The 14,756-nt window shown below is 39.0% G+C and overlaps 1 protein-coding gene across 1 annotated transcript in view; it reads left to right on the top strand.

Moving 5' to 3' along the window:
- The first annotated feature begins 1,666 nt into the window (after positions 1 to 1,666).
- rfx8 (regulatory factor X8) overlaps positions 1,667 to 14,756 on the top strand; it is a 48,068-nt gene continuing 34,978 nt past the window's right edge. The window contains exons 1-7 of the mRNA XM_033023428.1: positions 1,667 to 1,716; positions 2,807 to 2,930; positions 5,236 to 5,297; positions 7,191 to 7,277; positions 10,431 to 10,491; positions 13,575 to 13,658; positions 13,769 to 13,846. Of these exons, the coding sequence (XP_032879319.1) occupies positions 1,667 to 1,716; positions 2,807 to 2,930; positions 5,236 to 5,297; positions 7,191 to 7,277; positions 10,431 to 10,491; positions 13,575 to 13,658; positions 13,769 to 13,846 (546 nt within the window). The remainder of the gene's footprint in view (positions 1,717 to 2,806; positions 2,931 to 5,235; positions 5,298 to 7,190; positions 7,278 to 10,430; positions 10,492 to 13,574; positions 13,659 to 13,768; positions 13,847 to 14,756) is intronic.

Raw genomic sequence — 14,756 nt, 5'->3', positions numbered from 1 at the left:
CAAGTTGAGACTTCTTCAAAATTCAATTCAATATATTGAATGCATCTCTGGAAAAATAAAAGTAACACATTTTCAGTTTCAGAGTATAGAAACAGAGTATATGCAAAGTAGTCTTTTACAGAAATTCCTTGTTCTGTTTAATGTTAAGATTTAAATGTAATTTATTTCTCTATTCCACTTCACCAATGATATTAAAACAAAATCCAGGACAAAACTGCATGTCTGATTGGCAACCTTGTTGCCACACATGACTTTTATTTCCTTCATTGGCAGGATGGTACTCAGTGTGGTGCTGGGGAGTTATATCCAAGGTTGATTTGATTTGAACTGTAAGACTATTTTTATTTATGTTGTGAAAGACTTACATTTCTTGATTTTACATATTCTTGATTAGTAAGGGTGACAGTGGTTATGGGGAGAAGGCAGGAGAATGGGGTTGCGAGGGAAAGATAGGTCGGCCATGATTGATGGGCCGAATGGCCTAATTCTGCTCCTAGAATTTAGGAACTAATTTTAAATATATTTGAAAGTGATTATGGTGGCAAGCTGTTTACCTATATACCATTCAGACCAACACACTCTAGATCCCACAGAAACAGAAAATGTTTACACTATTATTTGGAGAAGGAGTATTGAAGCTGCATATTCAATGTACTATTTCCTCAGCGATGTGTGTTGCCTGAAGCATTCTGGGAGAGCAATCCCCTATTTCAAAGCCTCATATCCAGGTTGCAGCCGATATAAGTAGCAGACAAAAATGCGTTAAACATTTTTTAAGTGGGATTGCAGAAAGGAATACTGAGGAAATTTCCTGGCCACCATGCATTAACTTGCAAGATAATGTAAAGCTAATTGCACTTAATTAAATACGTTATTTCATGCAACTTTGCGTGTCCTCTTACGGGGCTTTGCATGGTTCTAGATTGCCTTTCATTATTCCAAGAAAGTGTGAAAAATCTGATAGGCTGTATTTTTTTTATTTGGTTTCAGTTGTATAAAGAGAACACCAGTTGATTGGTGTTCTTTATTAAAGCGGTAAAGTGTATTCAATGTAATCTACTAAAAGTCATTAAATTCAAACTTCAGCACAGATAGAATTGTCCTATTGGATCAACCAGCTGCTGGCATATATGGAGGTTTGGGAAGGAGAGACGTGGTGGGATGGAAAGGGATAATGTTAGGTTTTGAGGCAAAAAAAGTACCAGTCTTCATCTGTAAAGCATTTGAATAAATACATGCAAACGGGGACATGCATTATTGGTGATACTTGACCCTCACTATTTCCCATCAAACGTTCTTCTATTCAAAATATAGGAACACAACGATTTAGGGAGCGAAAGTCCAGAACTACTTCCAAAATGTACAAAACGCCTTACAAGCTAATCACTAAAGTCCATAACTGAAGGTTATCATCATTAGTCTTGTAACCTTTTTTTTCAAAAATAAATAAAAAGTTTTGTTTTTGAAAGACCTGGAAGCTGATTCTTTGTATTTAATGAATGGAAAGGCACCCAGTTGTACAGTTTACAATGGTTTACTCATGAAATTGTTTCTGGTTCTATTCCGCTGGCTTGTTTTTAAAGTCCGGCGCGTTCCATTCAAGTGTTCTGATCACAGGTTTCAGCTCTGAGACCACGGGAATCTCGGCAGTTCCAAGAAAAGCAGCATGGAGCAGTCAGCTGTGGCCAAGGGCTCTCATCCTAAACTTGTCAAGTGGTGAGAACGTAAATAGAAAAACAACAATCTCAATATATTCAATAAAAAGGTTTATTTGTGCAGCATTAGCTATTACAAATGTACTTGAATTGCTTTTAAAAATCGAGTTAACTAAATGCATTAGAAATGATAGAAAGTTATATAATGGTCAATTACTTGTATTTTTGGATAACAATGTTTTTAAAGATTTTTTTTTGTTGCGCACAAAATCCGAATTATGGCTTTTAATTATGGGTTCAGTGTTTAAACTATAATATTGGCATCATTGGTCCTTAGACATTCAAAGAGCTACAAATAGGCATGCACAGCAAATCAACGAGCCATCTTTACGTTACAAAATATCTTGTAGAAAGTGAAATTATATGTGTATCCCCGGAATAAAACAAATATGTATTTCTATAGTGCAGAACTACATCGGAATGGTTACCCCTCGTGAAATAAAGAATTATTATACATCTCTTTAAACTTGTTTTTTGATTTAGCCCTGGATCAAAAATTCCGCACCCAAATCATGCTCAATTTTTTGGTAATAAAAACCGAAGACCTTACAGTTACGAACCCACAGGAAGTGGAGTCTCCAGAAGCCGTTATTGTGAATGACGATCACACTGCACGTCTCATCTAGTCTCACTTTCTTTGAATCTGTGAGGACGCATACATACTTTTGGTTTCCAGTAGAAAGTAAGCATTGTATTTGCAGGGGGTTTTTTTTAAATTTATTTGGCCATTTCCATTATTCTGAGTGGAAAGTTTTTCCAACGTTATTTTTGCAATAATGGGAAAAGATCAGGCAAACATATTTTAGGGCACCTGTAAATCTGCAATTCTTCCCGTTTCATACAGCAAGCTATGGCACGGATGTAAGTCACAGATTTGTGGCTGTAATTTCAAGTCCAACAATAGTTTGTATAGTTTATATCACATTATGAAAAACCACTGAAAACTAAAGTGTGATTGCATCTTTATAGAAAATGATCGTTATCTCAATATGAGTTTTAATACTTACATTTTTTTTACTGTACTAAAATTCTAATTCCTCATTCTAGCAATGTTTTGTTGAGACATTTATATTGTACTCTCTTTTTTATAGGCTACTTGAGCATTTTTATGTCTGTGAAGGTTGGAGCATTCCTCGCAGTCTCATTTATCAGTTCTACCTGGAATATTGTAAGCACAACAGATTAAATCCAATAAATGCAGCTACCTTTGGAAAGGTATAAAATACACAATAAGGCATAATAATTGTTTTTGTATAATAGCTGGTCTGTGATGGTAGAAAGGTATTGATCAAACTTTATAAAACACCAACGGACATGTTATGTATAGATCTGGACACCTTGCATAAAGAAAGATGGTGAAGCATAAGGCTGGGTGCAGGAGAGATTTAGTTGTAGGGATAGACTGAAGAAGCTGGGAATGTTCTCTTTTTAATAGTGGTTATATGATAGATGCATTTAAACAATGAAGTATCTGGACAGAATAGATAGATAGAAATAAAGCTTTTCCATTGACAGAGTGGTCAAAATCCAAAGGACATAGAATGGAGGTGAAGGGCAAAAGGAACAAAAGTAACGAGGTATATAACAAGTGGTTACGATCTGGAATGTATTGCCAGGGTCTAGTGTTTAGAGCTGCCGAGAGCCCAGGTCTCAGCATTGCCCATTCTCTTCTTTGTTGCTGTAGTCTGCCATCTCATCCCGACCCCCTCTACTTTATTACATTCACTCATTCTCAACTTCCACATTTTTATATTGTTTCATGTTTACATTTTATTCATGCCACTCTACCTTCATTTCTCACTATTGTGTTGTTTTTTCTATTTATCTCTGATATGCTCTCAGTTCTAAACAGTATATACAAAATGGTGCTGGAAATGTGTGATTCTTTGTTTAATCTACTATTCTTCAACTACAATTGTTGCACTCTTGTATTCGGGTATGATTGTGCTTATGTATAGTAAGATTTTACTGAATTTCATGCAAAGCTGTATCAACGCCTATGCGACAATAAAGTGCCATTGAATCTATCTCTCTTGCTCTTCGAACGTGTGAACTTTATCTTGCTGTTCTATTCATAGCTCTCGCTATCCTTCACATACTCATACTGCCCTATGTCCATTTCACCATTCTTAGATCCCACTCTCTCCTTCTCTCTTTCTCACATTTCTTTATACTAAACACTTCCTTTGATTTATCTCCACTTGACTTTCAGTTCTTATTGTCCCCTTCTCTCTTTTGTCATTTTAATTAAGCCTCCCCATATTAGGTTATCTTGTTTCACACTCCCTCAGTTTTTTATCCACATCTTATCACTCAGTTCTTGTAGTCTCACACTCTCATCTGCTCAATATCCTCACACTTTGCTCTTCCTATCGTGTCACTCGCACTGTTGTATTGCTTTAAACCTATTGATCCATTTTTGGTACCATAATCTTTTAGTTTATCTTCCCTCTTTATTACCATTGGCCAATTCTCAGCCTTCCCTTTCATTTTACCTGCTCCGTTTTTGGGCCAAACTTTCTTGCCATTTGATCCTTGTTGCCCATCTCTCACTTGTTGCAATGCACTTACCTCTGCTATCATTGTTCTCTCTTGCTTTTTGAATCCTGCTGCTCTATGCAATGTTCTCTGCTCTCACTGTTATCACTGCTGATCCATTTACAGATTTCAAAATGATCAAGACGAGAAACATTTTCACCAAAATAAATGTAGCATGAAAGAAAATCTAATGAGCAGGAGTGTAATTAAATTTGTATGTACATACTTTAATACTTTTTGCTTTGTCACATGGTAAAGATACATGCATTTTGTGTAGATTTATATGTATACATTTGAATGTTAAAGAAACAGTAGACCCAGCATCTCCTGTCCATAAGCAATCATTTACTACAAACCACTGTTTACTACCTTTAAATCAACATTTTATCCAAGCTGACAACGATTCTCCTATTAATTGAGTCAAGGTATTGGCACCATTTCCAAATTCCAAAGTCCGGTCGGGCCGCATGCTCTGTCATACAGTATTTGCTTCATCCAGTTTACCAGTACCTGCCCCATTTCTACGAAGATTAGGCCATCTTTCACTACTTCTATCCTCGACTTCCCTAAGCTACGTTGAATGCAATCCATTTGGACCAGGTGACTTTCCCACTCTAAACAGAATCCTCCTTTCCAGCACATCCTACCTATCATTTATTTATTTCATCCGTGACTTCCGTTTTCTCAGCTACAGCCAAAATTTTATCAGCATCTCTTTTGTGAACATCATAGCCAACTCTCAAAATTAACTAATATTAGAAGCTAAAACAAAAACAGATATTATAAGCAGCTCACTTGGTTTGATTAAACAGCATTCATTTAAAATGCCAGTGTGAAATGCTGTAATTTTTTAATATGTACTCTACAACTAGAAGGTGGTATACTTAAATCTATTGTAAACTGACATTTAGAATTAATGGAAGAAATTCTGAGTTTTTAATTGTAGTTTTCATCTATATTACTAATTTTCTTTCTTTTATAGCTCGTTCGTTCAGTATTTACTGATTTGAGAACTAGACGATTGGGAACAAGAGGATGTGCAAGGTATTGAACGAAAGGATAATATTTTAGAAGTATAAATCTGAATTAAAAACAGTAAATGCAGGAAGAACACAACAGGTCAGGCAGCCTCTCCAAAGAGGGGAACAAAATTCATAAATTGTCATAACCTATTGATTATTAGAAAATTGAACATCTAATCACCGATGCTGATATGGCGCTGTTTGGAACAGTAATGAGAGAGAGGGATAAAGAGAGAAAATAAATGCAACCGCGTACAGAGTGGAGAGACTATGTCTGACACAGTTTCACTTCCAAGAACAATTTCAAAACCTATGTCAAACATTTCTATTAGAAAATTGCAAATTAGCAGGCCAATTGCCCATCCTACCCCAATGAGGGATATTGAGTTGAAGGCTTCTCTTCTCACTGTCAAGAACCCCTGAGCCTTGCAGTTCTAGGATTTTTTGAAAGAAAAACTTGGCAAACATAATTTGGTACTTTGAGTCCAGATAGGACACTATTTGAATTTTTCTAAATTAATTAATTCATGAAATGTGAGTGCCATTGGCATGTCTGCCACTTATAATTCATCTCTAGTTGCTCCATACTCAATGGTTTGCTTGGCCCTTTCAGAAGACAATTAAAACACATCCAGTTTGCTGTGAGGCTGGAGTCACATCTAAGCATGGCAGATTTCCTTCCTTGAAAGAAATTAGATAACAAACTATTTATTTTGTCAATCTGGTTGCTACATGGCCACCCTTTTTGAAATTAGCTTTTGATTTTTGAATTAGTTATTTATTTGTTTATGTATTATACCACAGAGGTCACACTGTATGTGTAGTAATATCAAACATTATCAAAGACCTGCATGAAATACTTCTGATCCTCTCTGTCCCTGATATCCTCTCCCCCGTTCCCAAACCCATTCCATTCCATAACACACTACTTATAGAAACTGCGATTATTGAAATGTCAAGGGGTTACAGAGGAACAAGGCTGTGCACAAATGGAGCATGGTCTTCCCCCAATAAATGCCAAATAAAAGTAAGGTTATTGACGCTTGCCCATAACATTAAGGACACTTGCATTTGCCCTTCCAAACTTACAAAACTGATTTCCCTCACATGACTCTGTGCAGGAAAGACCTTTTCTTTGTTTGTACATGCAACACATGCGCATCTTGTACATGCAACACAATGCCTTACGTCATACACGCAATGATAAACAGCAGCCTGAGAGGCTTCTGTACAGTGCTACTTTAACACACACTTGTATATACAATACAATTTTTAAGTATTATGCTCCTGTCCCACTTAGGAAACCTGAACGGAAACCTCTGGAGACTTTGCGCCCCACCCAAGGTTTCTGTGTGGTTCCCGAAGGTTTTGTCAGTCTCCCTAATGGTCGAAAGTGGTTTCCACTTCTTCTATGCTCCGGCGATTATTTCAAAAAATTCAAAACCGGCCGCAACTAAAATTAGGTTGCCGTTTTAAAAATCGATAATTTTTTAGTCAAAGTCAGTTGCGATTCGACCATTAGGGAGACTGACAAAAACCTCCGGGAACCTTGGGGAACCGCACGGAAACCTTGGGTGGGGCGCAAAGCCTCCAGAGGTTTCCTTTCAGGTTTCCTAAGTGGGACAGGGGCATTAATGATCAACTTTTATTACAATTGCTTCATTATCAAGGTCTCAATTGGTGTTGTAAACTTGTGTTATGAGTTTCATTAACTTCATTTGATTGTTTACTTAATTTGATTTTTGTGTAGTACCTTAAATAATTTTGCTTAGACCTGTCTAGAAAACACAGATGCATATTAAGGATATTTGATAAGGAATGCAGAAATACATATATAAAATTAATGTAGCATATTATTGCATTAAAACGCAAAGTATTTGGTGATAATAAAATAAAAGTAATTGTCTTTTTGTAGATATCACTATGAGGGAATACGCGTGAGACCACATTCTCCGCTGTATGGTCAGTACTCCTCCCTCATGACCAATAAGCAGTTTGAAAGGTAAAGGAACTTGATTTATGAAGAGGTTGATTAAAGTGTGTCTTCAGATGAATTTGAGCATAAAAATGGTACTTTCGTTCTGAGGACATTAAATTAATTTGTAGATTATACCATATTTCTATCCTCTGATAGTGAATTTGTGCAAAAGTTCATGAGAAAATAATTGCAGTGCACTGTAGAGATCAAAGCAGTGAATCAGAAACATGCTATTATTATCTGGCTGAGGATGGAAACGTGTTCTAAGGCACACACATTGCAGTACTAGGTGGTAAATAAAGAATCCGTTTCTTATTATTGAATGAAGCTTCCCTTTGCTTAATTAAAACTTTATAAAGATAAACAAACAGACACACACGTTATATATTAGATGTATTCTGCTTTCACATGATTCCTTTCATTTGCGCACACCATGACTTTAAGCTGAATTTGATTATTTAGCTGGTACAGTAGATATCATTAGAATTTAATTAGAAAATAAACTAATGCAGTCGTTAAAATTTATATTTGTGACAAATAACACAAGACAACTGCAAAGGTTTGAAATCATTCATAAGTACGCAAGCATGCTGATAAATTGTCATTTAGTTTAAATCAATAATTGCTGATATTGAAACCTTTTCCAACATATTTTCATTTTGCAGTAAATATTTCTAGCCCCATCACAATAACATCATATATTCTTCCAAAGTTAATATTATTCTTTAAACTGGTAAAAGCCTATGATTTAAATCATAGAATATGTATTATAAATAAATCATATTTGGTTTAGTTTAGTTTAGAGATACAATGTGGGAACAGGGTCTCTGGCGCTGTAAGGCAGCAACTCTTCCGCTGCGTCACTGTGCTGACCTTTATAATTGCAAGTGCCAATTACATTGTTTACATGCAACATCATCGCTGAGACAGGTTTACGACCAGCATAATCTCAATTTGTTAAAATATCTGCACACTTGCCAAAAAAAAGAATCCTTTGGTATATCAAGCATGCTCAGCACCCACGGCATCACCATCTAATTGGCAAAGGTGCTAAATTTCAGAATGATTGATTTCAATTGATTTTATTTGATAGTGAATCTGTTTTAATTAGTTGTTGAACTATTTTGGTGAGGAAAAAGACACAACAACGTCAGTGTCATTATGGACAAATTATAGAATGGCACCAGTAATAGATGAAAGTAATAGTTCTATGATCTTCTGGGATTTCTGCATATTAAATCAACCTGCACACATTTCCAAGAAATTCTCAAATATATTCAATGAAAAATGATTTTTCACAGGTTTATGACATGTCATGAATTACACAACATCTAACAAATTTGAGGATTGGTATATATGGAAATTACTCCAGCAATTTGAGGATATTTTGCATAAACAAGAATTTCCATTTTTTTGCATAGGATTTATGAGCATATCAGATGAAAATGTACCTCTGTGCAAAATGGATGTCATGTTTGTCTGCACAACATCTATCTATATTACTAAAAGTCTGATCTTGATCACTTCCTGTTGTTCTGTATATTGAGTTTAGAGAAAATGCTGCCACTTACGGCTGTGATTTTTGGCCATCTTACTCAGAGTCCCCCTCCCTGCACAGGACAAGAGGATTTTTCCCATCAATGAAAAAGAAAAGAGTTATTAGTGTTTAAAAAATGTTGAGATTCTCTCTCCTGAAGGCCATGCCTCTTCCGGTGGAACTATAAAACTCGGAAGTGTTGAGTGCCTCAGTCAGTCTCTGCAAGATGGGGGAAGCGAGATGGTCACGTCTCTCAGTCTGAGCTGTGAATAACTGAACACATGTCTACTAAACTGTGAGTGGTTTTACTGACATGTCAGTGCTCTTAATGTGGTTTGAAAATATAGTTTGGAAATGCTAAAGCTGTGTTGCCTTTGGTTTGGAAATGCTAAAGCTGTGTTGCCTTTGATTTGGAAATGCTAAAGCTGTGTTGCCCTTGGTTTGGAAATGCTAAAGCTGTGTTGCCTTTGGTTTGGAAATGCTAAAGCTGTGTTGCCTTTGATTTGGAAATGCTAAAGCTGTGTTGCCTTTGGTTTGGAAATGCTAAAGCTGTGTTCCCATTAGTTTGAAAATGCTAAAGCTGTGTTGCCTTATTAAAGTTGCCTTGCCTAATTAATGTTGCCTTGCCTAATTAAAGTTGCCTTGCCTTCGATATAATTAAAAGTCAAATCCTGACCACTTCCTGCTTGCGCTTTATATTGATTTTAGAAAAAACGCTACCACGTACGGCTGTGATTTTTGGCCATCTTACTCAGAGTCCCTCTACGCTGATCAGGTGCTGAGGATTTTCCCCATCGATGAAAAATAAAAGAGTTATTAGTGTTTAAAAAATGTTGAGATTCTCTCTCCTGTCAATCACGCCATGAAGGCCACGCCCCTTCTGGTGGGAGGGGGGAGGGACTATAAAACCCAGAAGTGTGGGCATGGCTCGGTCTCTGCAAGATGGAGGAGGGAGAGGTCATGACTCGCTGTCTTTGGTGGCCTTGCATCCTGCTTGAAGTGGCATGAAACTGCACTTGAATTTGGTGGCCTTGCACCCTGCTTGAAATGGAATTTCAAGGAATAGCCGTGAGTTAACTGCCAACCCACCAGCCGTTAGTGAGTGAGCTGCCAGCACAACAGGCTTGAGTGACTGAGCCGCCAGCCCAAGAATCAATTTGGCCTACAATGTCCATACTAGCCCTCTGCAAACCAGTCCAGCTCACAACACCCATACAAGCGCTCCAGAAAGCCCCTCCCCCCAACTGGCCACCAATATTGGAATTGGTGAAGAAGTGGAATATTGCGTTGGGGGACCAGCCCTCCCGTGTGAACATGGGTCCCACTTAGTCTAGTAATTAACTATCATTTACTTTGGAGACACAAGAGATTGCAAATGCTGGAATCTTGAGCAAGAAACTCAAGTGTTGGGGGAAATTTTGTGACTGGAGAAACTCAAGTGCTGCAGAAAGACATTTGTCCATTTCCCTGTACAGATGCTGCCTGGCCTGTTGAGTTCCTCAAGCATCTTTTGATTGAAAATACTTAATTGGCTGTACAGTATTTTGTATTCCTGTGACGGTGAAATATGCTCTAATAATACAAGCCTTTCTTTAGCATGATAATGTTGACATGTTTTCCTTTTGTTTTCCAAATTCTAGCTTAGACTTTTCCAATTTGGAAGGAGAAAGTTTCTTTGCCATCAGTAATAAATGCAGAAAGGTTTGTAAATCAAATAGTATTTAAGGTATTCAGATTTGCAGTTACAGTCTTACAAGGTTCCAGTAAAAATTCCTTAGTGTACAAATATGGGTCATGCACACTTATTTATGTGTGGTTTGTAGCAATTACAGAGGTCAAAATGATGCCAGACCAGGTCACAGCACAGCATGGAATGCCTGCTCTACTATCCATTTAATTAATGAAGTGTACACCAACATCAAGGACGCTTACAGAGCTCTCCCCTGCCCATCCCTGGGACAATCCGATCACCTCTCACTGTTTCTACTGCCTGCATACAAACCCCTCATCCGCAAGACCAAACCTGCAATAAGGACGGTCAAAATATGGCCCGAGGATGCCACCCTACAACTCCAGGACTGCTTTGATCGCACTGACTGGGACCTGTTTGCACAACAAGCAACCAGTGGTACAGAGGTAGACTTGGAGGAGTACACATCCACTGTGCTCTCCTACATCAACTGCTGTGTGGAGACTGTCACAGTGGACAAGCAAATAAAGATGTTCCCAAACCGGAAACCCTGGATGAACAAGGAGGTTCAGAATCAGCTAAGGGCACGCAACAATGCCTTTAAATCCAGGGACACTTCTGCCTACAGTGCGGCCAGGTCGAACCTGAACAAAGGCATTAAAAGGGCCAAAGACATTCACAGGCAAAGGGTGGAAGGCCACTTCAATACCGCGGACACCAGAACCATGTGGCAGGGTGTCGGGGACATCACTGACTACAAGAGCAGCCCCGCCTGCCCCCACTGGTCAACGAACTAAACACCTTCTTTGCCGGCTTCGAAACTGGCAACACCACCAGGAGTGGAATAACCCAGGCCATGGCGGAGGGACAGGCCTTAACACTGAGCACTCAGGAGGTACAGTGCGCTCTGCGTAGGATCAATCCACGCAAGGCTGCAGGCCCGGATGGAGTCCAGGGAAGGGTACTAAAGGACTGTGCTGTACAGCTGGCGGAGGTATTCACGAGAATCTTTCATCTGTCTCTGGCAACGGTCCCCAAGTGCCTGAAAACAGCGACCATAGTGCCGGTGCCGAAAAAGTCTAAAGTCACCAACCTGAACGACTACCGCCCGGTTGCCCTAACTCCAATCCCAATGAAGTGCTTCGAAAGGCTGGTCCTCTTCCACATCAAATCCAGCATCCCTGCCTCACTGGACTCTCAGCAATTTGCATACAGGGCAAATAGATCAACAGAGGATGCCATCTCTCTGGCTCTTCACACTGTCCTGACTCACCTGGACAGACAGGGCACGTACGTGAGGATGCTCTTCATTGACTATAGCTCTGCATTCAATACGGTCATCCCCACCAAGCTCACCACCAAACTCCACCAGCTAGGCCTCAGCTCGCCGATATGCAATTGGATCCTGAACTTTCTGACGGAGCGACCGCAGGCAGTGAGACTGGGGCCGCACCTGTCCTCCACTATCACCCTGAGCACCGGCACACCACAGGGCAGTGTACTAAGCCCCATGCTCTACTCCCTCCTCACTCACGACTGTGTTCCTGCATTCGACACCAACACCATCGTGAAGTTTGCAGACGACACAACAGTGATTGGGCTGATCACCAACGGTGATGAAACAATATACAGAGCGGAGGTGCAGAACCTGGCGGACTGGTGCGCACGTAACAACTTGTCACTAAACACCTCCAAGACCAAGGAGCTGATTATTGACTTTAGGAGGTCCCATAATGGAGAATACGCCCCAATCTCCATTAACGGGGAAAGTGTGGAGAGAGTGTCCAGCTTTAAGTTTCTGGGCACTCACATTTCAGAGGACCTCACATGGTCCACCAACACCGCTGCGCTGGTCAAGAAGGCACAGCAATGACTGTTCTTCCTGAGGACATTAAAAAAGACTGGTCTGCCCCAACAGCTGCTGACAACCTTCTACCGCTGCACCACAGAGAGCATATTAACGTATGGCATCTCTGTGTGGTATCTCAGCTGCACGGAGGCGGAGAAGAGAGCTCTTCAGCGCGTCGTCCACAGACGCAGAGGATTATTGGGACACAGCTACCAGCCTTGGAGGGCATCTACCACACACAGTGCCTCAGGAAGGCGGTCAGCATCCATAAAGACTCCTCACACCCTTGTAACGGACTGTTCGATCTACTTCCCCCCGGCAGACGTTACAAGGCCTTCTACGCCCGAACCTCCAGACTCAGAAACAGTTTTATTCCCAGAGCTATAGCAGCTCAGAACCGGCCCTGCTGAGTGCCCCCCATCCCCCCTGGACTGTCTCCCTCGGATGGTCACGTCACACAGCTTATTTATTTATTTTACTTTTCTTTTACATCGGTTGGAAGCTGCATACTAAATCTCCTTGCACTAATGTGCAATGACAATAAAATATATTATTATTATTACTATTATTATTATTATTATTATTATTATTATTATTATTATTATTATTATGAACAACTCCAGTTCTTAAACAATCTTTGTTCTGTGGTAAAAGGAGAATTATTTATCAAAAACAAAATGGTAGTAAAATTATTTATCAGTATTTTCACCATATTACTAAATCATCTGTTGTGTGAGAGTAATGCTATTCTATACAACTTTACATGGTTAGGTATTTGTTCAAGTCAAAGTAGAAACAAGGAACTGCGGATGCTTGTTTACACAAAAGGATAAAACTTGCTGGAATAATCCAGCGGGTCAGGCGGCATCACTGGAGAACATGGATAGGTGACATTTTGGATCAGGACCCTTCTTCAGATTAGACATGAATAAGTGAGGTTTATGATCGAGACCATTCTTCGGACTCGAACTCAGTTGGAATAAGGGTCCCGATCCAAAACGTTACCTAACCATATTCTCCAGAGATGCTGCCTGACCCACTGCGTTACTCCAGCACTTTGTGTCCTATTTGTTCAAGTCAACAATTGTAATGGTAGAGTTATTGTAGATTATATTCTTGCATTTCTATGCACTGAGGGAATTTAAGCAACATTATTGTATAGGTTTAATTGATGGTGGACAATATTAATCACCATGTTTTCACCATTGAATATTTCTAATATATGTTTTATTAATTACAATAAAGATTGAATGTCTTGGTGGGTCTTCCCATGAATTGGCTCGGTTTACCTCGTGGGAGCAAGAACTGGAAGGGAAATATTCTACTCAGGTGAAAAGTATAAGTCTCCCTTTCATTTCCTCCAATCAAATAATTGTCAAGATACTGTATTTACGCCTCATAAAGTGATTTGACCTGATTTTCTTCTATGGTTTTCTTAGTTTACAGTAATTGCAGATTCATATTATAACCATTGTCAAGAAGTCCTACATCATGTTAGAAGCAATCAACTTGAGAAGGTATTTAATTCTTGTAAATAATATCAATGTAGTATTAACCTATAAATTTATTAATTTATTAGTTTGGTTTATTATTGCCACGTGTACCACAATACAATTAATAACTTTGGTTGCATGCTATCCAGTCACATTATATTTACAATCAAGCCATACAGGTAGTGCAAGGAGAAAAATATAATACAGAATATAGTATTACAGCATTTCAGTATTAAAACTGAGAGAAAGTCCAAATTTAAAAAAAGCAAGAGCCACAATGAGATAGGTTAGATCACCATTATACCCTTGGCTTATTTATGGGAGGACTGTTCAGTGGTCTGAAGGAAGCGAGAAAGAAGTTGTTCTTAAATCAGGTAGTGTGTGCTTTCAAACGTTTGTCTCATCTACGCGACGGGAGATGGAAGAAGAGAAAATTACTGGGTAGTAAATGGTCCTTGATTATGTTGGCTGCCTTCCCAAGACAGCATGTAAAGTAGATGGAGTTGATGGGGGTGATGCTGGTATGTGTGATGGACTGGGCTACATCGACAACTCTCTGCAATTTCTTGTGATCTTGGGCAGCGCTCTTCCCAAACAAAGGCTTTCACTGTTGTATCTGTAGATGTTTGTAAGAGTCATTGGAGATGCTGATTTTCCTTGGTCTTATTAATCTAATTTACAGAGCCAGGAATTGACTCAAATTCTCAAAAGCAATCTAACTAGATCATAGCTCAGTTCAGATTTTCAGTGTGGTTCATTTCTCCCACAAGAGCTACGGTGCACATTCCTCCCAAACCTAATGTTACTTTGAATCACTTAGTAATAGTGTGTGTTTGTAAAATCCTCAAAATTTACTGGAAGGATAAGCAAACCCATGTTGATTTCCCAGACAAACAGGATCTATTAAACTCAATCAGCAGCATTGGCATGCTCA

The sequence above is a fragment of the Amblyraja radiata genome, chromosome 6, assembly GCF_010909765.2.
Source record: "Amblyraja radiata isolate CabotCenter1 chromosome 6, sAmbRad1.1.pri, whole genome shotgun sequence".
Lineage (NCBI taxonomy): Eukaryota > Metazoa > Chordata > Chondrichthyes > Rajiformes > Rajidae > Amblyraja > Amblyraja radiata.
This window is presented reverse-complemented; position numbering and strand designations above follow the sequence as displayed.